Source organism: Terrapene carolina, unplaced genomic scaffold (assembly GCF_002925995.2).
Source record: "Terrapene carolina triunguis isolate 2854851 unplaced genomic scaffold, T_m_triunguis-2.0 Scaffold42, whole genome shotgun sequence".
NCBI lineage: Eukaryota > Metazoa > Chordata > Testudines > Emydidae > Terrapene > Terrapene triunguis.
This window is the reverse complement of record NW_020664393.1, coordinates 42,592,439-42,619,615: the sequence shown is the minus strand read 5'-3', so window position 1 is coordinate 42,619,615 and position 27,177 is coordinate 42,592,439. Positions and strand designations below refer to the sequence as shown.

General features: G+C 45.4%; 2 protein-coding genes across 3 annotated transcripts in view; both read right to left on the bottom strand.

Annotated features, from left to right (window-relative positions):
* LOC113405096 (glutathione S-transferase A4-like) overlaps positions 1-6,498 on the bottom strand; it is a 17,303-nt gene extending 10,805 nt beyond the window's left edge. The window contains exon 1 of one of the 2 annotated variants that reach the window (XM_026655012.2): positions 6,412-6,498. The gene's annotated coding sequence lies outside the window, so the exon portion shown is untranslated. The remainder of the gene's footprint in view (positions 1-6,411) is intronic. The other variant, XM_026655015.2, reaches the window with a different exon arrangement.
* Positions 6,499-10,808: 4,310 nt separating this feature from the next.
* LOC112123612 (glutathione S-transferase-like) lies at positions 10,809-26,724 on the bottom strand. The gene is made up of 6 exons (XM_024222307.2): positions 26,638-26,724; positions 24,438-24,489; positions 22,044-22,176; positions 17,455-17,596; positions 12,901-13,032; positions 10,809-11,056 (listed from the first exon to the last, which is right to left on the bottom strand). The coding sequence occupies exons 1-6, from the start codon at positions 26,722-26,724 to the stop codon at positions 10,931-10,933; spliced, it is 672 nt and encodes a 223-aa protein (XP_024078075.1). The 3' UTR covers positions 10,809-10,930.
* Between the last annotated feature and the right edge of the window lie 453 nt (positions 26,725-27,177).

Sequence of the window (27,177 nt, the reverse complement as noted above, 5' to 3'; positions counted from 1 at the left end):
TATTTGCATGTAAATAATGTTTAGTGCATGCTGGCAGTGTTTGCTGTCTGTACACCCAATACTCCCTGATATGTTATCACACTTAATGAATACTTTTTACCCTTTATATCATGTCAACACACATTGCGACAACATACAGTGTGCAGAAACTTATAGTAACTGAAGCTCTTCCATTAACTATGAAAGCCAAAGATCTCATAAGTGCTTTTAAACCAAAATTATGGAATAAAGACAGAGTAAAATCAAACCCAGACATCCAAATTCTGCTCTTGGTTACACCTTTGTAGATCCAGAATAACTCTATCAACTTTAATCAACTGCATTTACACCAGTGATACAGAAAGCAAAATGTACAGTCCACATTTTGGGTGGAAAGTTGCATGTGTGTTTTATTGTCAACCAAGATGAGAATGGTGTATGTGTCAGAACACAACACCCAGGAGGTGTGTGGGTTACACATGGCTATGTACAAAATGATAGAAAATGTTTTAAATGCTTTTGTCTAATCTCCACATTTCCCCTAAAGCAGTCTGTTTTCTATAATGAGTTCTAGGGCTGCGTCCTCACTGGATTTTCTGGAGCAGCCACTTCACTATCCAAGAATCAGGGAACAAAGTTAAGTCTTTCAAAAGCAACATTGCCTGCATTCAATATAAAGCAGCAGCAGGTTTTACTTTCATCCACCCCTCAGGAGGGAGACAGGTTTTCATTCTTTGATCAGCCACTATAGTTCAGAGCAGAGCACGACATGCTATATCAGCCAGCTTTCATGCTCAGATCCAGAGGAAATCAGGTCTAAGTTCCAGGCTTTCATTGCAATTCTGAACTTTGCTCTTTCTCTTGCTTTCTTCCTCCCCTCTCCTTTGGCTTTTTGCTCTCACTGTTTGCCCTCACTTTACAACATGCCTTATTCAAGTCTGAGACTATGTCTACACTACAGAATTAGGTCGGATTTATAGAAGCCGGTTTTATAGAAACCGGTTGTATGCAGCCGATTGTGTGTGTCCCCACCTAAAATGCTCTAAGTGCATGAAGTCGGCGGACCGCGTCCACAGTACCGAGGCTAGCGTCGACTTCCGGCGCATTGCACTATGGTACCTATCCCACAGTTCCCGGAGCCTCCGGCGCCCATTGGAATTATGGGTTGAGATCGCAATGCCCGGATGATGCAAAGCAGTGCCGCGAGGGGTTCTGGGTACATTGCGTCAGGCCCCTCCCCCGCCGTCACAGCAACGGCAGACAATAGATTCGCGCCTTTTTACCTGGGTTACCTGTGCAGACAACATACCACGCCAAGCATTGAGCCCGCTCAGCTCAGCTCACCGTCACCATATCTCTTCCGGGTGCCGGCAAACGTGGGACTGCATTGCTAAACAGCAGCAGCAGCTTACTGCCTTTTGGCGGTAGACGGTGCAGCATGACTGGTAGCCTTCATTGGCGATCTGGGTGCTGGCAGCTGTGGGGCTGGCAGCCGTAGGGCTGCATTGCACCAGCCCCTTGCCTTTTGGTAGAAGATGGTATATTACAACTGGTAACCGTCGTCATCGTACTGCAGTGGCTGTCGATCATGGGCACCCGGGCAGACAATGATGGTTATCAGTCGTAGTATGCTATTTTCTGCCAAGTGCCCAATATTGTCTGCTAAGCACCCAGAAGAGGCCGAGGGCTATCTGGGTGCTGGCAGACATGGGGCTGGCAGCCGTGGGGCTGCATTGCACCAGCCCCCTTGCCTTGATGATGATGGTTATCAGATGTATTATTCGCAGGATGGGGCAACATTGCTATACAGCAGCAACCCCTTGCCTTTTGGGCAGAAGATAGTATATTACGACTGGTATCCATCGTTGTCATACTGCAGTGGGCATCAGATCGTGCAATAGACCTGAAGGCTTACTGCCAAGCGCCCAGTATTTGCTGCCAAGCACCCAGAAAATGCCAAGGGCTATCAGTCATGCTGCACCGTCGTCTTAAGATGTAAAAAATAGATTTATTCTCCATTCATTTGCTTCCCCCCTCCCTCCTGCTAAACCCAGGCTTTTGAGTTCAATCTTTGGGGGGGGGGGCATTCTGTGTGACAGTTGTTTGTGTTTCTCCCTGATGCAAACCCACCTTTCTTGATTTTAATTCCCTGTACCTGTACGCGGTGTCACTCGCCCCTCCCTCCCTCTCTCCCTCCCTCCCTTCTTCCCCTGGTCCGTCAGATACTACTTTCGCGCTTTTTTTCAGACCAGACGCCATAGCCAGCACTGGGATCATGGAGCCCGCTCAGATCACCGCGGCAATTCTGAGCACTATGAACACCACGCGCATTGTCCTGGAAAACATGCAGAGCCTCCTGGACATGCCAAAGCCAAACCAGGACCAGCTGAGGAGGAGGCGATTGCAGCGCGGCGACGATAGTGATGAGGAAATTGACATGGACCTCTCACAAGGCACAGGCCCCAGCAATGTGGAAATCTTGGTGTTACTGGGGCAGGTTCATGCCGTGGACCGCCGATTCTGGGCCCGGGAAACAAGCACAGAGTGGTGGGACCGCATCGTGTTGCAGGTCTGGGACGATGCCCAGTGGCTGCGAAACTTTCGCATGCGTAAGGGCACTTTCATGGAACTTTGTGACTTGCTTTCCCCTGCCCTGAAGCGCCAGAATACCAGGATGAGAGCAGCCCTCACAGTGGAGAAGCGAGTGGCGATAGCCCTGTGGAAGCTTGCAACGCCAGACAGCTACCGGTCAGTCGGGAATCAATTTGGAGTGGGCAAATCTACTGTGGGGGCTGCTGTGATCCAAGTTGCCAGGGCAATGAGAGACCTGGTGATATCAAGGGTAGTGACTCTGGGAAACGTGCAGACCATAGTGGATGGCTTTGCTGCAATGGGATTCCCAAACTGTGGTGGGGCGATAGACGGAACCCATATCCCTATCTTGGCACCGGCGCACCAAGCCACCGACTACATAAACCGCAAGGGGTACTTTTCAATGCTGCTGCAAGCCCTGGTGGATCACAAGGGACGTTTCACCGACATCAACGTGGGCTGGCCGGGAAGAGTACATGATGCTCGCGTCTTCAGGCAGTCTCTTCTGTTTCGAAAGCTGGAGGAAGGGACTTTCTTCCCAGACCAGAAAATAACAGTTGGGGATGTTGAAATGCCTATCGTGATCCTTGGGGACCCAGCCTACCCCTTAATGCCATGGCTCATGAAGCCATACACAGGCAGCCTGGACAGCAGTCAGGACCTGTTCAACTACAGGCTGAGCAAGTGCCGAATGGTGGTGGAATGTGCATTTGGCCGTTTAAAAGCGCGCTGGCGCAGCTTACTGACTCGCTCAGACCTTAACGAAAAGAATCTCCCCATTGTTATTGCTACTTGCTGTGCGCTCCACAATATATGTGAAAGTAAGGGGGAGACATTTATGGCGGGGTGGGAGGTTGAGGCAAATCGCCTGGCCGCTGATTACGCGCAGCCAGACACCAGGGCGGTTAGAGGAGCACAGCAGGGCGCGGTGCGCATCAGAGAAGCGTTGAAAACCAGTTTTGTGACTGGCCAGGCTACGGAGTGAAACTTCTGTTTGTTGCTCCTTGATGAACCCTCTGCCCCTCCCCCACCACCCTGTTAACTCTACTTCCCTGCAAACCAACCACCCCACCCTCCCCTACTACCCTCCCCCCTTCGAGCACCACTTGCAGAGGCAATAAAGTCATTGTTGCTTCACATTCATGCATTCTTTATTAATTCAGCACACAACTAGGGGGATAATTTGAAAGGTAGCCCGGGATGGGTGGGGGAGGAGGGAAGGAAAAGGACACACTCCAATTTAAAACTTTAAAACTTATTGCTATGGAAATCATCTAGGGTGGAGTGAGTGGGTGGCCGAAGGCCCCCCCACCGTGTTCTTGGGCGTCTGGGTGAGGAGGCAATGGGACTTGGGGAGGATGGCTGCTGGTTACAGAGGGGCTGTAGCGGCGGTCTCTGCTCCTGCTGCCTTTCCTGCAGCTCAACCATACGCAGGAGCATATCACTTTGATGCTCCAGCAGCCGGAGCATCGACTCTTGCTTTCTGATTACAAGTTGACGCCACCTCTCCTCTTCAGCCCGCGTTTCAGCACGCAACTTCTCCTCTTCAGCCCGCGATTCAGCACGCCACCTCTCCTCTCGCTCATATTGGGCTTTTTTAAAATCAGTCATTGACTGCCTCCACGCATTCAGCTGTGCTCTGTCAGCGTGGGAGGCAGTCTGAAGTTCAGTAAACATTTCGTCACGCGTCCTTCGCTTCCTTCTTCGAATATTCACTAGCCTCTGCGAAGGAGTAAGATTTGCAGCTGGTGGAGAAGGGAGAGGTTGTTAAAAAAGATACATTTTAGAGAACAATGGGTAGACTCTTTCACGTTAGATTTTGCTGTTCACAACATCACACAGCACATGTGCTTTCGTTACAAGGTCGCATTTTTCCTCTTATATTGAGAGTCTCCTGGTTTGGTGTGAGAGATCACTCACGCAGTGCCAGGACACAGATTTCAGCTTGCAGGCAGCCATGGTAAGACATATAGTCTTTGGGCTTTTTTAACCTTCTTAACATGTGGGGATGGTTTCAAACAGTTCTGCCCTCATTTCCCATACCAAGCACCCGTGCCATTTAAAATGGGTTTGCAATGTAAAAGGAGGGGCTGCGATTTCAGGTTTAACATGCAGCACAAACCCAACTAACTCCCCTCCCCCTCACACCCAATTCTCTGGGATGGTCACTTCAACCCTCCCCCCCACCGCGTGGTTAACAGCGGGGAATATTTCTGTTCAGCAGACCAGGAAGGGGCACCTCTGAATGTCCCCTTAATAAAATTGCCCCATTTTAACCAGGTGACCGTGAATGATATCACTCTCCTGAGGATAACAAAGAGTGATAAGGAATGGATGTTGTCTGCATGCCAGCAAACACCGGGACCATACGCTGCCATGCTTTGTTATGCAATGATTCCAGACTACGTGCTACTGGCCTGGCGTGGTAAAGTGTCCTACCATGGCGGACGGGATAAGGCAGCCCTCCCCAGAAACCTTTTGCAAAGGCTTTGGGATTACATGAAGGAGAGCTTTCTAGAGATGTCCCTGGAGGATTTCCGCTCCATCCCCATACACGTTAACAGACTTTTCCAGTAGCTGTACTGGCCGCGATTGCCAGGGCAAATTAATCATTAATCATTAAACACGCTTGTTTTTAAACCATGTGTAATATTTACAAAGGTACACTCACCAGAGGTCCCCTGTGTGCCCTCAGGGTCTTGGGTCAGTTCGGGGGTTACTGTTTACAGGTCCAGGGTGACAAACATATCCTGGCTGTTGGGGTAACTGGTTTCTCCGCTTCCTTGCTGCTGTGAGCTATCTATGTTCTCTCCATCCTCATCTTCCTCGTCCGCCGAACCCGCTTCCCCGTTTGCAGAGAGGGACTCATAGAACACGCTTGGGCTAGTGGTGGCAGCACCCCCTAGAATGGCATGCAGCTCCGCGTAGTAGCGGCATGTTTGCGGCTCTGCCCCGGACCTTCCGTTTGCGTCTCTGACTTTGTGGTAGGCTTGCCTTAGCTCCTTAATTTTCACGCGGCACTGCCGCGCGTCCCTGTTATGGCCTCTGTCCTTCATGGCCTTGGAGATCTTTTCTAATGTTTTGCCGTTTCTTTTACTGTTTCGGAGTTCGGCGAGCACTGCTTCATCTCCCCAGATGGCGATCAGATCCTGTACCTCCCGTTCGGTCCAGGCTGGAGCTCTTCTGCGATCCTGGGACTGGGACTGGGACTCCATCATGGTTACCTGTGCTGATGGGCTCTGCATGGTCACCTGTGCTCTCCACGCTGAGCAAACAGGAAATGAAATTCAAACGTTCGCGGGGCTTTTCCTGTCTACCTGGCCAGTGCATCTGAGATGAGAGTGCTGTCCAGAGCGGTCACAATGAAGCACTGTGGGATAGCTCCCGGAGGCCAGTAATGTCGAATTCCGTCCACACTAGCCCAATTCCGACCCCCTAAGGTCGATTTTATCGCTAATCCCCTTGTCGAGGTGGTGTTAGGAAACCGGTTTAAAGGGCCCTTTAAGTCGACAGAAAGGGCTTCGTAGTGTAAACGTGTCCAGGCTTAAGTCGATTTAACGCTGCTAAAGTCGACCTAAACTCGTAGTGTAGACCAGGCCTGAGTTAACTTTCTAGATTAATTTCCTATTTAAATGGTCCGTTTTCCCTTCTTTTATCCTCCTGTATAGCAGTCAAACACCACTTGAACTGCCTTTTATGCAGGCAGCTAAATATAGTAAAGATTTTACATTACTATTACCAACAGTTATGCTAAGGTGTTTGAAAGTAGCTTTATTGAAACAGCAGATCAAACTGTTTAAGGTTAAACTAATTTCTTTTTATGCAAGTGTCAGTACTAACCTTCACGTCCTGACCCAGGCCAAGTTCTTCTCCTCCTTAACTGAGAACAGAATTTGTCTCTTCAGGTTCTGAGAGTATGGAGCTCCTCCAAACTCCTCCCCTCAGGGGGAGTCACATGCATACCTCATAGGAAAGAAAAGTTCCTCACTTCCTAAAGAGACCCCCACAAAATTAAAAGTTACACTACCATTTTAAAATGTGGCTGTACCTACTACTGTTATAAAATTACTATGGGTGAGAGAGAAAAATATCTTTCTCTATGCTTTTCAGTTTGTTTATTTGACTGTACACAGAGTGCTGTCAGCTTCCTGGTTACAGTCAGCTTCATGGTTACATAACTACTCAGTATCTCCTGTTGTTTGAGTGGGTCTTTCACACAGCAACAGAGGAAAAACATTCAGAAAAACAGAGAAAATATTAGATTTGGATTGACTATATTTCAGGTTGATGGTGATACTATTTAACAAATTAAACCAATGTGTTCTGCCCCTTATCTGACCTTTCAGCAGTAATTCAGGTTTGTCCTCTCACTGCTGCAATGTACAAGAAAGACACCTAAAATGTGGGACAACTTGGGTCTGATTTTTAAAATCAGATTGCTAGAGCCTGTCATTCACACATGCAGTTATCTGATTTGTGTATGCATTCATGGTAGTTGGACATGAAAAATAGATATGCAATTTCTGCCACAATTGGGCTCCATGTTTTTAATTAATAATGCCTATTTTACAACTTTTAAGATGAGCCAGAGATGAGAAAAAATCAATTTGCCTGGGGTCCTACCCACAGTTTCCATGCAATACAATTTTTTTGGCTTTGTTGCTTGCATTTAAGGTGAAATGGTCGAATCTGGACATCAAACTGGATGGGTAGATAGGTGGTCTAGCTTCTGGCAGATAGAGAACTGAACTGGGACATGGTAAACCAAGCTCCAATTCCCATTTTTGCCACAGACTCTCTGCATGACCTCGGGGAAGTCACTTAATCTCTGCTCTTGTGTCAGGTACTAATACAACTGCCCACAGAAGCAGTTTACACGTACTAGGGCTGTCTACAGTAGGAGTGCTTTGCTGTTGTAAGTATACTGGGATACTATACTGGCTCCTGATGTGCACACAGCTATACTGGCAAAACTGTGCTTTAAAGCTACCCCCACAAGTGAGACAAGATATACTGTAAAAGCACAGTTTTGCCAGTACAACTTTGTCTACACTAAGGACTCCTGCCTGCATGGCTGTATCGATCAGGACTCTCACTTTTTCACACCCCTGACTGACATAGCTATGATGGCAGTGGTTTATGGTCTAGACGTGGCTTCAGAGAGCCACTAATGGATGTCCTCTCCCAGCATATGTACCCAGACAAGGGCACCGGAACTGGGAGGGCCAGGGGACCATGGCCCCCCCACTTTTTACCAAGCTGTAAGGGCGAGTGATGGGGGGAGGGTGTGGAGAGGAGTGAGTGGAGGGGGGCAGGGTCTTGGGGGGTGAAGAGGCAGCACTGGAGCGGGGCTTTGGGGGAAGAGGCGGTGCAGGGGCAGTGCAAGGGCAGGGGAGAGGGGGAGGGGCGGGGCCTTGGGGAGAAGGGGTGGTGCAGGACCAGGGGCTTGAGGGGCAGTGAAGCGTAGGGCCACAGTTTGAGCACCTATGCGCCCCCTCCCCCACTTTTAGGGCACTTCCACCACTCCTGTACCCAGAGCGGTTATGGTGCACATGGAAATAAGGGAGGAGAACCTCAAAAAGTGAATAAAAGTACAGAAAACAGAAAGTGGAAACTGCATGGGTGGGAAATAAGTTGAAGGAAAAGTCAATGGAAGAAATAAGGGAAAGAAAGAAACAGAGAAAACAGAGACATGATAACTGTGCCAGGCTATGGCATTAGGGGAATAGGGAGAGAGAGAAACTTTTTATTTCATCGCAAAGGGCAGCACCCCCTGCTGTATAGATTTGACACTACAGTCAGCAGAAATCTTCAGTAATTCCGTTCCCATTTCCTCTTTGTAGTTATTAACTATTTTAACTAACACTTGACTCAATGGCAGTCTCTGAGACAGGCCCCAGTTATCTTCTCTGCACCTTGGGAGCAGCTGCTCACTATTCCTCTTTGATTCCTCCTGTTTAGTCATTTTTCATTCTAAAACAAGACTTTGCCATCTGCTCTGTAGTTATTTATGTTCCATCACAGCCTAGTATGAGAGAACTTGCAAAGTTTTACAAATAGCCAAATATGCAATGTCCACCAGGTCACCGTTATCTATTAGTTTACTAATGTTTTCCACAAATCTCTACAGCAGAGAAAGAAACAAGTTTTTCTTATCTAATGTGAATTAAGGTGTAGATCCTCAGATACCCATAGAGGGCTGGTATGAGGCCCATGTTCCACTTAAGTGCTCAGACGAAGGGCAAAACTTGGATTTAAGTGGTGCATAGCCTTGTTCTAGCCTTCTTGACCAGGGCAAATTTCATCCACAATGCACAGAACAAGTGTCCGTAACTGGAGAGCAAAGTTGGCATGTAAAGTTCCCACTTGAGCTCTTCTGTGTATACTCTTTTACCATGTGCTGTGTGCTAGGATAGCCCAAGGACTTCTCTAAGTTATGCTTGCCTGTGATGGTTACAAAGCACCAAGCAAATTGCACTGGATCAAAACATCCAGTTCCACCTGACCACACCCCTTTGGTATCTCTGAGGAGGTGATGAAGCCCATACTAGGGTTGCCAGGTGCCCAGTTTTTGACTGGAATGCCTGGTCGAAAAGGGACCCTGGCCGCTCCGGTCAGCACCAATGACTGGGCCATTAAAAGACCTGTTGGCAATGCAGCAGGGCTAAGGCAGGCTCCCTGCCTGCCATGGCTCCGTGCGGCTCCTGGAAGAAGCGGCATGTCCCTCCCGAGGCTCCTACATGTAGGGACAGCCAGGAGGCTCTGTGCACTGCCCCCACCCCAAGCGCCAGCTCCACAGCTCCCATTGGCCGGAAACCACACACACACCCCGCACCCCAATCCCCACCCCCTGACACAGCCCGGTGAAAATGTGTGAGTCAGTGAGTGAGGGTGGGGAGAGCGAGCGACAGAGGGATGGGGGGCGGATGGAGTGAGCGGGGCTTCAGAGAAGGGGTGGGGCCTTGGAGGAAGGGCGGGGGAGCAAGGGTGTTTGGTTTTGTGTGAGTAGAAAGTTGGCAACCCTAGCCCATACACCAGCTGTATGTAACTGCAGAATCAAACTTGGGTGGGGTGATCCTACCTGGGCCACTTAGCAAATCTGTGTGTCCAAAATAGAACACAGATGCAGCACAGAGGGCTCAATATACCCAGTGATCTGGCCCAAAAATCTGTAACATTTAAAAAAACAATTACAAATTAGTATAATCTACTTGTTAATTTATAAATTCAAAGGGAGTGTCGCATCTGCAGCTTCCCAATCTCCAGTCCTTACTGATGTAAATAGTTCCATTGACTTCAGGGGGACATTTAGGTGATAAGGGCTACAGGATCAAGCCCTCAATGACCTACTGGAAAGAAACACTCTCTAATCTAAGTGACAGGATGACCTCTATAATATAGAGGTTTGATTTATATATATATAAATCAATATTTAAATATATACTTTGATTTATTTATATACTTTGATTTATTTACAAAAGAGTAAATACAGCCTCTGTTTATTTTATGACGTATGGTACAGTACTTTTAAAGTCTCTAACATAACATGGAATATCAACTATATATATTGTTACAATGACAGCTGGTAAAAATTTCCCAAATTGCAAGCTTGATTATATTTTTTGATGGAGAAAAAAAAATTGATGAAAAAGTTAAAACCAGTTATAGAGTTGGTCAAAAAATATTGACACTCAAAAAACTCACAACATTTTGATATGTTTATATTTCTGAAAAAACAGATACAATTTTTTCACAGATTTCCTGTGATTTTTTTGTTATTGTTTTTTAAGTCAGCTCTGCCTAAAACTCAAGATAAACAGATTTATTGACAAGTCCATTTCCTCTGTTACATCTCAATTCAACTCCCACTGAAGTTGAAAAGGCTTTTGACAGATAGGCCTCCTAGCAAGTGCATATTTCAACATTGCTATATCTTCACACACACAAAATGTTTCCCCCTTTCTTTAAACCAACTTTTATCTAAATCTGTCATCATAAAGAAGTTACACAGAAACAAGAAGTATGAGGAAACATTATTTATTGGAATCTGCATGCACTCTCCCATTTTTAAGATATTGCTTATTTACTGAGTTGTAATTTTGTTCAAAATGCTTTCTACAGTATGTTGTTTCAAACAGTATTTGTGGATCATATTCTATTCATGGATTTACCTTTCTGACATGTTCACATAACAGTCTAAAAAAAATATTATGATTTACATTCACATGATCCTTGTATCAGTTAATATGGTATTTTTATTGTATGTTCAGCACTGTACAAAATGAAAATGACAGTCCCTCCCAGAGAAGCTTAGAACAGTAAGAGGAACTGACTAACCACACTAAAGGGAACCCAGCTATTATTTCCTGTTGAAAACTCTGTTTGCAGTCACTACAAGTTTTTCATCAGGGGGAGGCTTCCTCTGGCTGCCAGGCTGTAGGAACTTCTTTATTGTGGGGATGTTGCTTATTCTTGCTTTAAAAACCTAAAGTGAGAAAGGGAAGTTTTTCATTGATGGTTTTTGCCAAAAACAAACTAACACAAGTGTCTGAAATAGGCCTGATCTGATATTGATCCCAATCAGAGAGCCTCAGAATGAGACATCAGCTGGCTTGCAAACTGCAGCCTTTTCTTCTTCCCATTCGTTTGGAGGTTCATGAGAAGCCAGCTTTCTAGGAGAATATGATAAGAAGATAAGAATGGCCATACTGGGTCAGACCAAATGTCCATCTAGCCCAGTATCCTGTCCTCTGACAGTGGCCAGTGCCAGGTGCCCCAGAGGGAATGAATAGAACAGGTAATCATCAAGTGATCCATCCCCTGTCGCTCATTCCCAGCTTCTGGCAAACAGAGGTTAGGGACACCATTCCTGCCCATGTTTGTTTTGTTGAGTGTATTTCTTGGTTCTCAACAGTGTCAGTTTTCAGGTGGTAACTTCTACCTTCTGGAAGGGTATGAGGCACTGCCAGGCAATGTTGTAATAATTTGGCCTACAAATTTATCCTAACTGTAAGCTTAATTGTCAAAAGTAAGTGTTAGTTCATAAAATATTATAATAACCTAATACAACAAATGTTCATGAAAAAAGGTGAAAAAACAAGACAGAAAAAATTTAATTAGTCCAAACCAAAAGCCCTACTGATATAACTTAAGGACTGTGTTAAAAACATGCTGTGTTAAAAACATGCTTGGAAAACAAAAAAGTGTGGAACAAAAAAATCAGTGAACCAAAATTAGGGTGTCAAAAACTAGGCCTAATTGATGGACAAAATAATAAAAGGACAAGTTAACCCATCCACCAATCCCCTATTAGGTTCCTTAAAAAGAGACTTTTTGGGGAAAAGCTGACTACCACAATGATGGCTGACTAAAAGACAAGAGAAGAGAAAGGATCAAGCATTTGGCTGCCACCCCCACTGTCTCCTGGGACCATGGACCTTCTTCATCCCAATCCTAAAATATGTCCTGACCAGATCGGGGCCAGATTATATCGTCACCTTCACCAGCTCCAGCTGAATCCTGACCACCACTTGGGATGTGAAATTTTGTCTCTCTCTTTCCTGCCCCCCACAGTGTTCTTGTCTTTTCCTACCTTAGTTCTTCTCTTTCCTCTCTTGCCCTCCTTTTTCCTTCTGTTTAATATAGGGTGACCAGACAGCAACTGTGAAAAATCAGGACAGGGGATGGCGGGTAATAGGCTTCTATATAAAAAAGCTTCAAATATCGGGACTGTCCCTATAAAATTGGGACATCTGGTCACCCTAGTTTAATAAGAATCTGGCTTTGCTGACCAAGACTGTGTATTTTGCAACACTGCTATAAGCCTGTGACCAGAAAGAGGCTGCTAAAAGCAAAGCTCTAACCAGCCCGATGCTGGCAAAAGTGTGCCAGGTCACGGAGTGGCTGATCAGACCGTGTGCTGGGCCTGTGTTTTTCCAGCAGTGAGACTGCAAGTGAGAGTCAGCGACAAAGACAGAAGCTGCATTTTCTGTCTTTTCTGTTCCTTTCTCTCCCCTTTTCTGTGTGTTTGTTTTGTTATGTCTTAAAGGAAACGGACTCGGATGTTAACAACAGCAACTCCAGCCCATCACAACTAACTTCTCTCTTTTCCTTAAAAGAACAGGTATTACCATCAGTAAGACCATCTCAGAGACTATCAAACCAGGGGGATTTTCCTTCTAAAAAAACTCCAGCTAAAGGGAAAGGGAAGAAGGGATGTTGTTAAAATAAAAGCCTTACTTAATACTTGACATTGTACATTTCTGTATCTTGTAAACTTATGAGTAGTGAATTCACCGTATCACTTGTTGATATGGATAATTCCATTACCTGTAACAAAGGGAATCTGGAGAGAATTGTGGACACTTTCTCTTCTGCCATTAATATGGCTTCAATCAGTTGGATATCTGCCCAGGTGAGCTGGTTGCCAACAAGAAAATCCTGTCCATGATCGTCCAAAACCTAAAGAATAAGAGGTCAGTTTTATGGGCATAGATGGGTCATATTCTAATTAAATACAATTTCAAAGTACATAGTGGGCAAACTCTATTGTAAGGGCTATGTATTAAGGGGAAGAATCTGAATGCCTGGCTAAGTGGAAAACTTCACTTAGGGCCACATCCTTTTCTGACTCAAGAAGGGAGGCAATTAAAGGATGAATAAAGGTTTCAGAAAAGACAGTGCCTATGAATAGAGAAACTTGGAGTATGTTTTAGAGACAGAAGGAGTTAGATTTCCAGGAAGGGAGATTTGCTTGAAAAAAGAACAAGGATAATTGCCAAGATATCTTGGGAGATGAGATCAAAGTACAAAGCACAGGTAGCTCTTTGTCCAGAGTCTCAGACTATTACCAGATGGAAGGAGGACTTGTTCTTGTATATGCGCAGGGAGAACAGAAGCTCCTGATACACATTTTCAATTACTCCATCTGGTAGTTCAGGAAGAACCCAATCATATTTAGCTGTGACTGAATACACCCTGTATTTACACACTACTGTAATAATCTTTGTACAAAATATGCTTTATGAGATAGTAATTGAAAACCAATAACTTGCTGGTCAATAACATCATGGTGAAATGTATGTACAACATGTGTATTAAGAAGAATAAAAATAAACTGAAATTATAATTCAGTGTGTTTACTAGACAAGTCAGGTGAGTGGGTAAACTGGTTTCTCAAAGACAAAGGACAAGCTGATGCCTCTAGCCAGGTGTCATCAGAGTTAATTGGCAATCACCAGCCAAGTGGCCATTCTTTGGCAACAAAGAGGGCAGAAACAGACCAATCTCCTTTTTAATAGGGCTGTCAAGCAATTAAAAAAATTAATCGCGATTAATTGCAGTGTTAAACAATAATAGAATACCATTTATTTAAATATTTTGGGTGTTTTCTACATTTTCAAATATATTTATTTCAATTACAACACAGAATATAAAGTGTATAGTGCTCACTTTATATTTATTTTTGATTACAAGTATTTGCACTAAACCCCCCCCCCCAAAGAAATAGCATTTTTCAGTTCACCTAATACAAGTACTGTAATGCAATCTCTTTATCATGAAAGTTGAACTTAAAAATTTAGAATTATGTAAAAAAAAATGCATTAAAAAATAAAACAATGTAAAATTTTAGAGCAGGGGTGGACAAACTACGGGCCACCAGCAGTTTTAATCTGTCCCTCAAGCTCCCGCTGGGGAGTGGGTTCTGGGACTTGCCCCACTCCAGTGCTCCAGCCGGGGAGCAGGGTCGGGGGCCGCTCCATGCGGCTCCCAGAAGCAGTGGCATGGCCCCTCTGCAGCTCCTATGCGTAGGGGCAGCTAGGGGGCTCAGTTCTGGACGCTGCCCCCGCCCCAAGCGTCACCCCTGCAGTTCCCATTGGCTGGTCACCATGGCCAACAGGAGCTGCAGGGGTGGTGCCTGCAGATGGGGCAGCGTGCAGAGCCACCTGGCCGCACCTCCATGTAGGAGCCAGAGAAGGGACATGCTGCTGCTTCCAGGAGCCGCTTGAGGTAAGCGTTGCCCCAAGCCTGCACCCCTGAGCCTCCTGCTGCGTCCCAATCCCCTTCCCCAGCCCTGATCCCCCTTCTGCCCTCCAAACCCCTCGATCCCAGCCTGGAGCACCCTCCTACACCCCAAACTCCTCATCCCCAGCCCCACCCCAGAGCCCAAACCCCCAGCCGGAGCCCTCACTCCCCCACACCCCCGCCGCAGCCTGGAGCCCCCTCCTGAAACCTTGAATTCCTCCTTTCTGGCCCGCACCCCCAACCAGAGCCCTCGCCCCCTCCCACATCCCAACCCCAATTTTGTGAGCATTCCTGGCCCACCATACAATTTCTATTCCCAGATGTGGCCCTTGGGCCAAAAAGTTTGTCCACCCCTGTTTTAGAGCCTACAAGTCCAACCAGTCCTACTTCTTGTTCAGTCAATCGCTCAGACAAACAAGTTTATTTACATTAGCAGGATATAACGCTGCCTGCTTCTTGTTTACAATGTCATCTGAAATTGAGAACAGGCATTCTCATAGCACTGTTGTAGCCGGCGTCACAAGATATTTACGTGTTAGATTCGCTAAAGATTTATATGTCCTTTGATGCTTCAACCACCATTCCAGGGGACATGCTTCCATGCTGATGACTGGTTCAGTTTGGTAACAATCCAAAGCAGAGCAGACTGACACATGTTCATTTTCATTATCTGTCTCAGATGCCACAAGCAGAAGGTTGATTTTCTTTTTTGGTGGTTCGGGTACTGTAGTTTCTGCATCGGAGAGTTGCTCTTTTAAGACTTCTGAAAGCATGCTCCACACCTTGTTCCTCTCAGATTTTGAAAGGCACTTCAGATTCTTAAACCTTGGGTCGAGTGCTGTAGCTATCTTTAGAAATCTCACATTGGTACCTTCTTTGCGTTTTGTGAAAGTGTTCTTAAAATAAACATGTGCTGGGTCATCATCCAAGACAGCTATAACATGCAATATATGGCAGAATGCCGGTAAAACAGAGCAGGGGACATACAATTCTCCCCCAAGGAGTTCAATCACAAATTTAATTAATGCATTACTTTTTAATGAGCATGGAAGCATGTCCTCTGGAATGGTGGCCAAAGCATGAAGGGGCATACGAATGTTTAGCATATTTGGCCCGTAAATACCTTGCAATGCTGGCTACAAAAGTGCCATGCAAATGCATGTTCTCACTTTCTGGTGACATTGTAAATAATAAGAGGGCAGCATTATCTCCCGTAAATGTAAACAAACTTGTTTGCCTTAGAGACTGACTGAACAAGAAGTAGGACTGTGTGGACTTGTAGGCTCTGAAGTTTTACATTGTTTTGTTTTTGAGTGCAGTTATGTAACAAAAAAAATCTACATGAAAGTTGCACTTTCACGACAGATTGTACTACAGTACTTGTATGAGGTGAATTGAAAAATACTATTTCTTTTGTTTATCATTTTTACAGTGCAAATATTTTTAATAAAAAAATATACACTTTGATTTCAATTATAACACAGAAGACAATATATATGAAAATGTAGAAAAACATCCAAAATATTTAATATATTTCAATTGGTATTCTATTGTTCAACAGTGCAATTAAAACTGCAATTAATCGTGATTAATTTTTTTAATCACGATTAATTTTTTTGAGTTAATCGCGTGAGTTAACTGCAATTAATTGACAGCCCTACTTTTCAACAAACAGCATGGAACCTTTTTTACCACAAGACTCTGTGTCTCTGTCCTCACAGCTGGAAGGAACTTTATCTAGGGGTAGCCGTTAGCAAAGTGCATTTCAAAGGGTGACTGGACTATAAAAGTTAGGGGCAAAACACCCAAGGTATTCTATCTTTTTTTCCCTTTCTTCTGAATTGGTAACTCCAGTTAAAGTACCTGACTGTTGTATATTGATCCCTTACAGGGAAAACAGACCTTTAATATCTGAACTCTCAGGAGAGCAGAACACATGTTTGGGGGAAAATCTGGGACTAGGAGTGTGTTGGGTGTGACATGTATGCTGTTTGGCTGTTTGTGAGGGGCCCAAGCTGGGAGCTAAAGCAGCAAAGCACTGTGAGGCACCCAAGGTTGCAGGGCACATGGTAACACAACCCCTCACTAGTTTGGATTGCACCCCAGAATATGACAATAGCCTATCTAGTTTGTGTGAGTGTGTTTTTGAGACACAAAGGGCAAGTCTACACTACAAAATTAAGTCAACCTAAGTCAACTTAGAGCCACCACAGTAATTAAACTGCTTTTGCATGTCCACACCTGCACCGATTTAACTGTCACTGTGAAGCATTGTGGGCCGACATCTGAAACGCAGCAACAGTTGCAAGTTCTGATTCAGATTGATGACATTCAAATCAAGTATAAGACTTTGTTATATAAAAACCATCAGCACGCTGGTTCCTTGAAGCCGTCTTTGGATAGGAGGCTTACATTGCATTGCCTCTCTCTGGGTTGGTACAAATGCATTTAACAGATCATATTCTTCATTGCCTTAAATATAATATGTTTCTCAGGATAGCTAGGTGTATAATCTGAAAATAGACACACTGGGATCGAGCATGGCTCCACATCAAATAAGTCACAATTGAGAGGTTAAACTCTTACTGTTTCCCCCCCATCATCTCTAGCACATTTATTCTTTTTGAGGCCCCAATCCTGCAGTTGACCTGACTGTCACAGAGGGTCCCATTAGAATCAAATCAGGCTATAACTGCAGATGCTTCAGTAGGAACAGGGCCTACAGAATGTGTAGGATAATTATATTTCTTTTTAAAGCCCAGATAAATGGCCAGCAAATTGTTTATTACAGTTACAAGTTCATGAGTTTTCCTTCAGCATTGTGTGCTGGCTGTAAATTGTTCCTTCACTGCCACATACCTTTTCATAGACTGGGAGGTATCTGGTTGTGGCCTTCTCCTCGATTAAAGCAAGATTCTTCTCCTTTTCCTTGGGGGATAATTTATGGTGAACTCTGATCACATCCATCAAATCTCTTGTTCCTTCCACATACATATCAATCCTGTAGAAAATAGTGACCCCTAATCATTTCAGCTTTTCTTTACAACTTAGAAAAATGATTGGTTTTTAGAGAGTTGAAATTTGTGTTATCGGGATTGTTTAACTGTAGTATGAATTGCTCTTTTAGAAAGGTTAAATGATCTGTAAATATCTGTATTTTCAAAACAAAACAAAATGTGCTCAACAGCAATGCTGAGGTTTCCTCTCTGAAGTGACCCTATCAACATAATCTTTAGCTGCATTACTGTTTTAGCTGAACACTGAGATCTCCCAAGTCCTCCACCAAGTCGTGCACAGAGAAGTAACCTAAATCTAAGGCCCAAATCCATCCTCCCATTCTGAGTAGCCTGGCTGTCCACAGAGAAGATGCACATGGATCCTTTCCATCCTATGCTCTTCAACCATGCAGGCCCTAATGTGTCTCCTTCACAGGGGAAGGGCAAAAATGACAGATGGATTGGATCAAAGCACATTGTCTGGCCTGAGCCCTGCACTTCCCCTACCTGGCTCCAATTACTTGTAGCAGGAAGCTGCCGTAGAAGTAGGAAAGCAAGCCTGGGGTTATGACTATGCCCAAGCAACTGATCCTGAGTAACAGAATACTGAGAGAGGACTGTACTCATTCTCTGTGTCAAAGGTTAAATGTTCGATTCTCTTCTATCAAAGTCAGTGGGAGTGTTGCTGTTCATGTCAATGGGGGCAGGATTGGGCCTAAAGTGAATGCACAAGAGACAAACACGCTAAGAAATAATTATTCAAATTAGAGTTTCAAAGGCATCTAGAACAAATAATTCCCCTTCTGATCACCACCCCAGGTCAGGACTCCCTTATATCAACATTGATTGCTGAAGCTGTGGCAGGGATTATCTGAACCAGTAAATGATTTCCTGGACAAGGTTAATGGAGAGATAGGCTAGGCTAAAGGGTTAGGCTAAAGGGTACTGTAATCGGAGTAATTTGATACAAGATTGCGACACTGGGGAACCTCCTAGTTTAGGAACACCCAAATGGGCGTGGGGAATTACATTGAATCTGCTCTTAAAAGCTGCAAGAGAAAGTGGTGTTCTCTCTCTTTGTCTCTTGCTGTGAGAACAGCTTTTGCTTCTGTTCACACCCTTGGGTTTCAGTTCCAGGCACAGGATCCAGGGCTGGCTCCTGAACAGCATGGATGAGGAGTGTTACAGGTAGATGCACAAGACAACAGAACCTGAGACTGCAGAAATGAGAGCCTTGCTGTATACCCACTAAGTGACTCCTGCCTAAGTAACAGGGCTAAGGAGGAGATTCTTTGTAGCTAAGTGCCTCATTTGCATGCCAAGTGTCATTTATACCCATACTCCTTCTGAGATGCCCGTTCTTCACCCTGACCCTGTCCTGTTAATTAATGCAGTGAGAACACAAGAGGTTTGAGATTCGCTGCCCAGTGTAAAGGACACCCTCTAGCATTTAGCTTTCCTTGTGTTCACTTGCTGCCTCTGCTCACACTTGCACTAGAACACAACCACCACGTGAAGGAAGTTACTGGTGTTTCTTCTCACCCCTCTAGTGTCAGTAGTTATAGTTTATCCCTGCTCACTTGCCTGTCTGCCCTTGAGCATTGAGGGACATATTTTGTCTGTTTTGCCCCATCTGTACTTAAAAATGTGTGTTAAGATACGGATTTTAAAAACAAATGTTTAACAAGCTTTCAGCTGACAGTTTCATTTCCAATATGCATAGGGCATAAGTTGCTTAAAATGGTTTTGAAATCATTCTGACAACTAAATAGATGCATGTAACATCTCAGGGTACGTCTACACTACCTGCCGGATCGGAGGGTAACGATTGATCTATCGGGGATCGATTTATCGCGTGTAGTGTAGACGCGATAAATCGATCCCCGATCGCTCTCCCGTCGAGTGCTGAACTCCAGCTCGGTGAGAGGTGGAAGCAAAGTCAACGGGGGAGCGGCGGCCATCGATCCCTTGCCGCGAGGACGCAAAGTAAGTGATTCTAAGTCGATCTAAGATACGTTGACTTCAGCTACGCTATTCTCGTAGGTGAAGTTGCGTATCTTATATCGATCCTCCCCCCCGCCCAGTGTAGACCAGGCCTATGACATGGGGCTGCATCCTAAGACTGTGGATTTTAAACTACGTACCTTTCTTTTTTCTAACTGATCTTTTATGCATATCTCTGTGCTTCAACCATTGACCTTTACAAGTCGTGTGTGGTCACTCACTTCTGTTGTCACATTTGTAAAGAAATATAGTTTATATTTGTAGCAGTTCCCTGAGTCTGTCTAATTTTAGATTATTTCTAATATGATATCATGCAATATCATTTCTCATTCATTACAAATGCAAAACATTTAGTTTCTCTTACAATAATTGTTCTGTGATAACCTTTTTTCTCTCCTTTCTATTCAAAGTGCATACGGTAAGTGTATTTCTATCAAGCTAGGAGCAATATATGCAGGCACTTTGGGCTGAGACTGTCAGCTCTCACAAGCTAAATCCAGGGCCGATGCTCCCACTTAGGCAAACTAGGCAGCCGCCTAGGGCGCCTAGTGGTTGAGGGTGCCTAAAAGCCTGCTCAGGCGAGGAGGTGGAGTGGAGGTGAGCTGGGGCGGGGGTGCGGGGAGGGCTGCCCACAGTAATGGGGGGGCGGACAGGGGAACCGCTCCCCGCCCCAGCCCCCAGATCACCTCCACTCTGCCTCCTCTGCTGAGCACACAGCCCCCGCTCTAAGTCTCTGCCAATCGGCGCCGCAAGCCTGGCAGGGGAGGAGAATTAGAGCAGCGCCAGCGTGCTCAGCGGAGGAGAGCTGGGGCAGGCTCCCCGGGCGGGGTTAGCTTCCGCGGGGGCAGGGTTAGCTGCTGTGGAGGGGGGCGGGGTTAGCTTCCGGGGGGGGGGCTCCTGGGGGGGGAGGGGCGGGGGGGGGGGGTTAGCTGCCACGGGGTGGGCGGGGGCGCAAGGTGGAATTTTCGCCTAGGGCGCGAAACTTCCTTGCACCAACCCTGGCTAAATCAGATCCAGCCTGGTTAGTCTTTGCATGGGGAACCTCCAAGGAAAAGTCAGGGTGGCCCAAGAAGTGGTGTTGGTTGCTTAGGCCCTAATCATACCAGCTACTTTGCATGGGCAAACCATGTGCCCGAGCTGTTCAAATCAGCGAGGTTCCACATGGATGCAACTTGCAAAATCAAGCCAAAGTAGGTAGATCCTTCCTCCAGATTCATCACTGAGCTACTTCCCAACACTGAGCTACTGCAGGAGTCATCTTTCAAACAGGATACATAGCTGGGTATTGAAACACTGGGATTTTCACAGAGCCTGAAGAAGTTAAGTGCCCAGATCCCATTGAAATTAAGTAGAATTGGGCAAGTAACTCTTTTACATGCCTTTGAAAATCTCAGCCAGACTTATTAGAGATCCCCTGGCACAAAAATAAGGGCGTTCACCCAATGGCCTGGCCAAATCTGGGTAACTGTAGGATTACCATATTCAAACATTTAAAAAAGAGGACACTCCACGGGGCCTCGGTCCCGCCCCCGGCCCTGCCCCAACTCCACCCCTTCCTCGCCCCCTTCCCCACCCCAACCCCACCCCTTCTCCGCCCCCATTCCAACCCCTTCCCCAAAGTCCCTACCCCAACTCTGCCCCCTCCTCTGAGCACCCCGCATTCCCCCTCTTCCCTCCCGCTCTGATCTTGGTTGGGGGTTGCTAAGTGCTTCCCTGCTCCCCACTCGCCCCGCAGCCCCTGCAGCCTCTATGCCCTTGCCTGCCCTGCTCCTCCTCACCCTGCAGCCTCTGCACCCCCCCGCCCCTGCAGCCTCTGTGCCCCCTGCTCCCCACTCGCATTGCAGCCTCTGCGCCCCCTGCCTGCCCTGCCCCTGCAGCCTCTGTGCACCCCCACCCCTGCAGCCTCTGCGCCCCCTGCCTGCCCTGCCCCTGCAGCCTCTGCACCCCCCCGCCCCTGCAGCCTCTGTGCCCCCTGCTCCCCACACACACACCCCAGCCGCCTGCCCTGCTCCCCCCTGCTCACCCGGCAGAGGGAGAAATGCGGGCTCCACGTGGACTCAAACACTTCCGAGCTGCTCTGTGGGGGAGGAGGGAGCGGGGGAGGGGGAGGGACTCTGGCTGCTAGAGGCCCTAGTGGCTGCGAGCGGCTGTCAATCAGGCCAGGCGTCCAATCAGCTGCGCCGCACTCCGCAGGAGGGGAAATCCCGGACATTTCTACTTCATTAGAAATCCCCCCCGGACGGCCATTTAAGGCTGAAAAAGCCGGACATGTCCGGGGAAACCCGGATGGATGGTAACCCTAGGTAACTGCATTCTGCCTCTCTAAATTCTCCAAGCACTGGAAATTGGAAAGGGCATTCTACTTCCATTCCTGCCCTAAACTGTTCTGCACTGGAAACTGCTTTGGAATGGAAGCCTATATATTTGTGTAAGTTATTAATACTGTACATTGCTCTCTCCTTCAGGTCTTTTCCATAGAGGTTGTATTTCCCTGCTACATAGCTGAGAATGGCTCTGGTCTGCACCATCTTCATCCCATCAATTTCCACCATGGGCACTTGTTGAAACAGCAGGGCTCCATCTTTGGAAAGAAAAAATAATGTCAAGACACTGAGTCCCCATAACTATCATATCATTGCACTGGAACCCTAGTAGCTGACTGGGGCCTGGTGCTGTTCTCCACATAAGTCAATGGGATGTGTGACACAGCTTTCAATGTGAGCAGGATTGGGTGCTAATATTTCTACATTTGAGAGACACTGAAATTCTACTGTGCTAAGCAGGTGTATATAATAAAATGTTGCCACTTATTGCACAGAAGATTAAGTGTGGTTAAACAGTAATTTTTTAGAACAATTCTAAATTACTTAGAAAAAGAATGTGTCACATTTATATTAAGGATGCATAAATAGTTTACAAAGGATGAGAAGATGTTCTTAGCATGTTGCAGACATAAGAACATAAGTACAGCCATGCTGAGTCATACTAATGGTCCATGTAGTCAGTGTCTTGAATTCCAACAGTGGCCAGTACCAGAGCTTCATGGGGAATGAACAGAACAAGGCAGTTGGAGTGATTCGTCCAGTCATCCATTCCCTTCCGGCTTCTGGCAGTCAGAGGTTTAGGGTCGCTCCGAGCATGGGGTTGCCTCCCCAGCCACCTTGGCTATTAGCCATTGATGGAGACTATCCTCCATGAACTTATCTAGTTCTTTTTTGAACCCAGCTATACATTTGGCCCTCACAACATCCCATGAGCTAAACGTGTTATAGATGAATAATGTCTGTGACAGATGGCTATAATCATATAAGCAGAAGGTTTTATAGCTGGCCATAAGCAACATATCGACCTGTTGAATTTTATAATAATTGGGTAAGCACTAACGATAAATTATTCATAGGTGTTTTAAGTGTTTATAAAAATGTTCCCATAATAGAAAGCAACTCTCAGCTCTACAGCTACACCCTAAATCAGTGCACCTGCTGTACCCGCACAAATCTGTACTTTTCACTAGTTTTAACCAGTTCTAGTCTAAAGTTTCTCCAAAAAATCTGGACATTTCTAAATGGGGGAGGTTCTAACTTGTGACGGTCCCTTATGGACCATACATCAGCTAGGAATATCCACAGTGCAAAGTGCTCACCTCTCAACTTCTAGTATCCCCCCTCATCATGGTTACCAGGCTAGCTGCACTGCTCTCCCTTCTTGGGGTCTCCCTGAGTACAACCTCCACAGGTGTCAGACCTCAGGTGTCTACCTCTCCTGTGGTGTAATTCTGCAATTTGACCACTCTCTGACCAGGACGTGGGTTATAGCCCCCTGGGTACTGACTGTGACTACTTCAGCAGATCCACCTGGGGTTGGACCCTGCCAGGGTATCCCCTTTGGAAACTTGTAACAGCTGCTGATTAAAGTGACTAAAAAGAGCTTCTTCAGAACAAAGCATGATTTTTTCATTCCTCAAAGGTACAAAGCATTTAGACAAAGTGTAACAACAGTAACAGGCTCACACACCTGGCTGTTTCTTACATCCTTGCAAGTTCCCCTTAGCTCAGGTTGCTCCATCCCTGGCAAGCAGCAGCCACCTACCCTGCTCTCTCTCTGTCTGTCTTCCCAGCCCATCAGCTTATCTTAGTTTACTTCAGGATCCCCTCCCTGTTTCTAGGGTCTTGGAGGGGTTATGTCTCCTTTTATTGCAAGCCTTGGAAAAAATGAAACATCCTAGCCTCAATGGAACGTCTCCCCTGAGTTCTTTAACAACCTTCTTACAGTCTCCTTTGATTTAACTCTATGCATTCAGGCAGGCAGCAATACAACACTGAATAGGGAAACTGAGTCACATGTAATATTCATAAAAAGTAATACAGACAATTTCCCAGTGAGCCATATCCCCTGCTCCAGACGCTGAGTGTAGGAAGCAGAGGAGTGGGTTACACTGACTTTATGCCCACTGCCCCATGCCAGGAAATCCCTAGCAGGGCACCTGCAGTTTGTTTCTACTCCCACTGAGTGAATGGGGCTGGAGGCCTCCCACAAGTACCAAATGCATGGCTCCTTGACCTTTTTGATATCTGTTCAGGCCTAAGGCTGAAATGCCTGGACACTGCTTTACAATATAATCTACAAATGCTGAGGTGGTGGAATCTCCATCCTTAGAGGTTTTTAAGGCCTAGCTTGACAAAGCCCTGGCTGGGATGATTTAGTTGGTGCTCGTCCTGCTTTGAGCAGGGGGTTGGGCTAGACGACCTCCTGAGGTCTCTTCCAACCCTGATCTTCTATGATTCTAAAGTAAAAAAAATAAATAAATCTGGGAGTCACTCAAGACTCAGTCTTCAGCCTCACCCTGTAGTAGCTTTTCATATTGTTCTCTTGTTTCCAAAAATTCTTCTTCAAACTGGAAAGAGAGCAATAAAAACAAGACAGCTGAACTATGTATCAGGAATTACGAATCAGGAGATATCTGAGGGCTTTTCACTTACAGGGAAATTTGAAAAACCCAATAATACCAGTTGATTAACGAGACAAGAAATGAAATCCCCTAACTCAACCCCTGTTCTGTGACCTGGGTGTCAGAATGATGTCCACAAATGGAAATAAACATGTTTCCTATTTTAAAATAACTTTAGAAAATCCTCCTCATGTCTGGCAGCTACCACTGTACTTCTCAGTGTGGAAAGGAGCCTCAAAAAGCAACACTTCACCACAGTGAAAAGTGCCACTGGGGACAGTACCTTTTGCTAAGAAGTATTGCAGCGTGGACTAAGGCTTCCATAATGCAACGTACCATTTCAGCTGTCATTTTTCTTATCTTGTTTTCTTTTCCCTGTTCCCTAAAATAAGTTTACCATCATTTCATGTATCTCTATCTGATTCAGTTCGTTGTACATAGATAGACTCTTCGGGCCTGTAGCAGGGAGACCATTTGCCTGGCTCCTGTTTGTGGCCAGATGTGTTTTCACAGCTCCCTCTCTTCAGGGCCCCGTGGGAGTGCCGTGTATATAGTCTCCCTCAGGGTAATCATCAACTCTCCTCCTTTCATTTTTAACATATCACAAGTAGGCAAATAGATTATGGTGTGCCTAGGTGAAAGCACATTTGTTAAATGGGTTAGGAAAGGTGGGTGGAGTAATAAACTGTATGTTAACAGATTAAAAGCAAGGAGCAAAAATGAATGCAGACAAGAGTGGAAGTGTAGAGTGCTTGCAAAGAGAGGAGGAGAAGTTTCAATGGTCTGTAGAAGAGGAGAAGCCAGTGCAGAGATTCAGGAAGTGTGCACATATTGAAGTGGCAGAAGAGAGATCATTTTGAACAGACTGGAATTGAGAGAAAACCCCCCAAAAGAGCTCAGCCCAACCTTTAGGTTAGCTGCTATCTTGACCGGGGTGAAGCAATGGAGCTTAGTGATAAGAACCTCCCACATCAAGGACTTTAGTACAGAACAGCTCTTATTCTGCAGCTAGCTTTCAAACACCTGTGTCCAGTAGGATGCTGGCAGAGTGTGCTGTTAGAGCAAGAGACAAGATCAAAGCCTCTGCATTTAAGTTCCAAAAGGCGATTGTTACAGATGGAGATACAGAAAAAAATGGGTTTAATCCTCAAATTATTAAAAATTGTTGAAAACCGTATGTTTTACTCTTGCCAGAGTCCAGCAATACTAATAACCATGTCAAATAACGAGCCACAGATACTAAATAAATGCTGTGAAAGACCAAGTTCATGAGTTCCTGATTGCGTGAAGAAAGGTAATACATTTATTCAAAAAGCTTTATGCTCAGTACTAGTACCTGGTTGGTACAGCCAGCCATGGCGTTATTCATTAACATACATTGATAAGCCTGTCAGCTTTTTCAAGATCATTGACAATGCGTATTTTCTAATTTTTAAAGCAGCTGGGGATGACACGAACTATTTAAGATTTTTCTTCTTAACCAAATCGTGGTCATTTAAAATGTTACCTCTGCTTCTCTATTTCCAAACCTGAGTTCTGGAACTGCAGAAGTCTCCTTGCCCTATAAAACTACTCCTTTCCTCTTACTTTTGACAATATCATCACCTTGCTTTTATAACAAGAATTTTCACTGTAAAGAGACAGTGCTTTCCTAGCATTGACACGGCCAAGTCAATAGGGTTCTCTGTGAGGACAACACTACAGTGCAATGAATTGCAGGATCAGGGCTTTAATGTCCAACTCTAGGTTATTGAAGGAGGAATCCAGCATTGCGGCTAGCAGTATTTTTAATAAGAGCAGATAAAATCTGTTCTATATCCTCGGTTAAACCCATTTTTGAAGTTATTTATTCATGACTTGAACTGCACATTATCTTTTCTACATTTTTTAAAGCAAACTTCACTAAAAAATTGTCTTGCTTGTGTTTTATGTTGGAAATTAGATATCTTCTGCCCTGGAAGACTGTATACACAATTCAGTGGAAGGGAACTGGGTAACTATAACTCTATTGGAGTGTTTGTTTTTTTCCTATTACCCGGAAAGAAATTCAACCAATCTATATGAAGTCACTTGATTTTTTTATAAAGAACAAACCTCGACCCCAGCTGCTGCCAACAGCCAACGTATGGATTCCATTCGTCCTCTTCCATTGAAGTAGTAAAGTTTGGGTTTCCCAGCCATGAGTGCAAGTGTCTGGTCTCCTGACGAAGAAAAAAAAATATTTTGAAAATCAACTTTATAATCAAATCTATTCCCCTCTCTCTTTTCCTTCCACACTCCTAGCAACTGATGTGTTTTTCCTAGACTAGAGACTGCATTCACCAGCACTTGTCACTACATACTAAATGAAACATGGGGAAGAAATACATTAGTTCTAACATTTATTCTGTTATCAATCCCACTGTGGAGATTCTCAAACAGCTCAGGGTTTAAGGAAGTGAGTTTTATTTGAGTCTTGGTACTAATCTTCTTCGAGTTCCCTCCCAGCTTCAGCACTTGCCTTCCCCTTCTTAAGTGAGGAAATGTGCCTCTAATAATGCAACATTTGAAACTCCTCCCTGTAGTAGGAGTTTTCAGTCAATCTGAGCAGGAGACTCCCACTTCTGTTAATGAATGAACCCAATCCTTTGGCCC

Excerpts from the sequence above, each read along its gene's own strand:
- LOC112123612 (XM_024222307.2), bottom strand. The coding sequence starts at position 26,724 with ATGGCTGGGAAACCCAAACTTTACTACTTCAATGGAAGAGGACGAATG. Across the intron at positions 17,597-22,043 it reads GACCTGAAGGAGAGAGCAAT|GATTGATATGTATGTGGAAG; the intron begins GTACAGTATTAA and ends TATTTTCTACAG. Across the intron at positions 13,033-17,454 it reads ACCTCCCAGTCTATGAAAAG|GTTTTGGACGATCATGGACA; the intron begins GTATGTGGCAGT and ends CTTATTCTTTAG.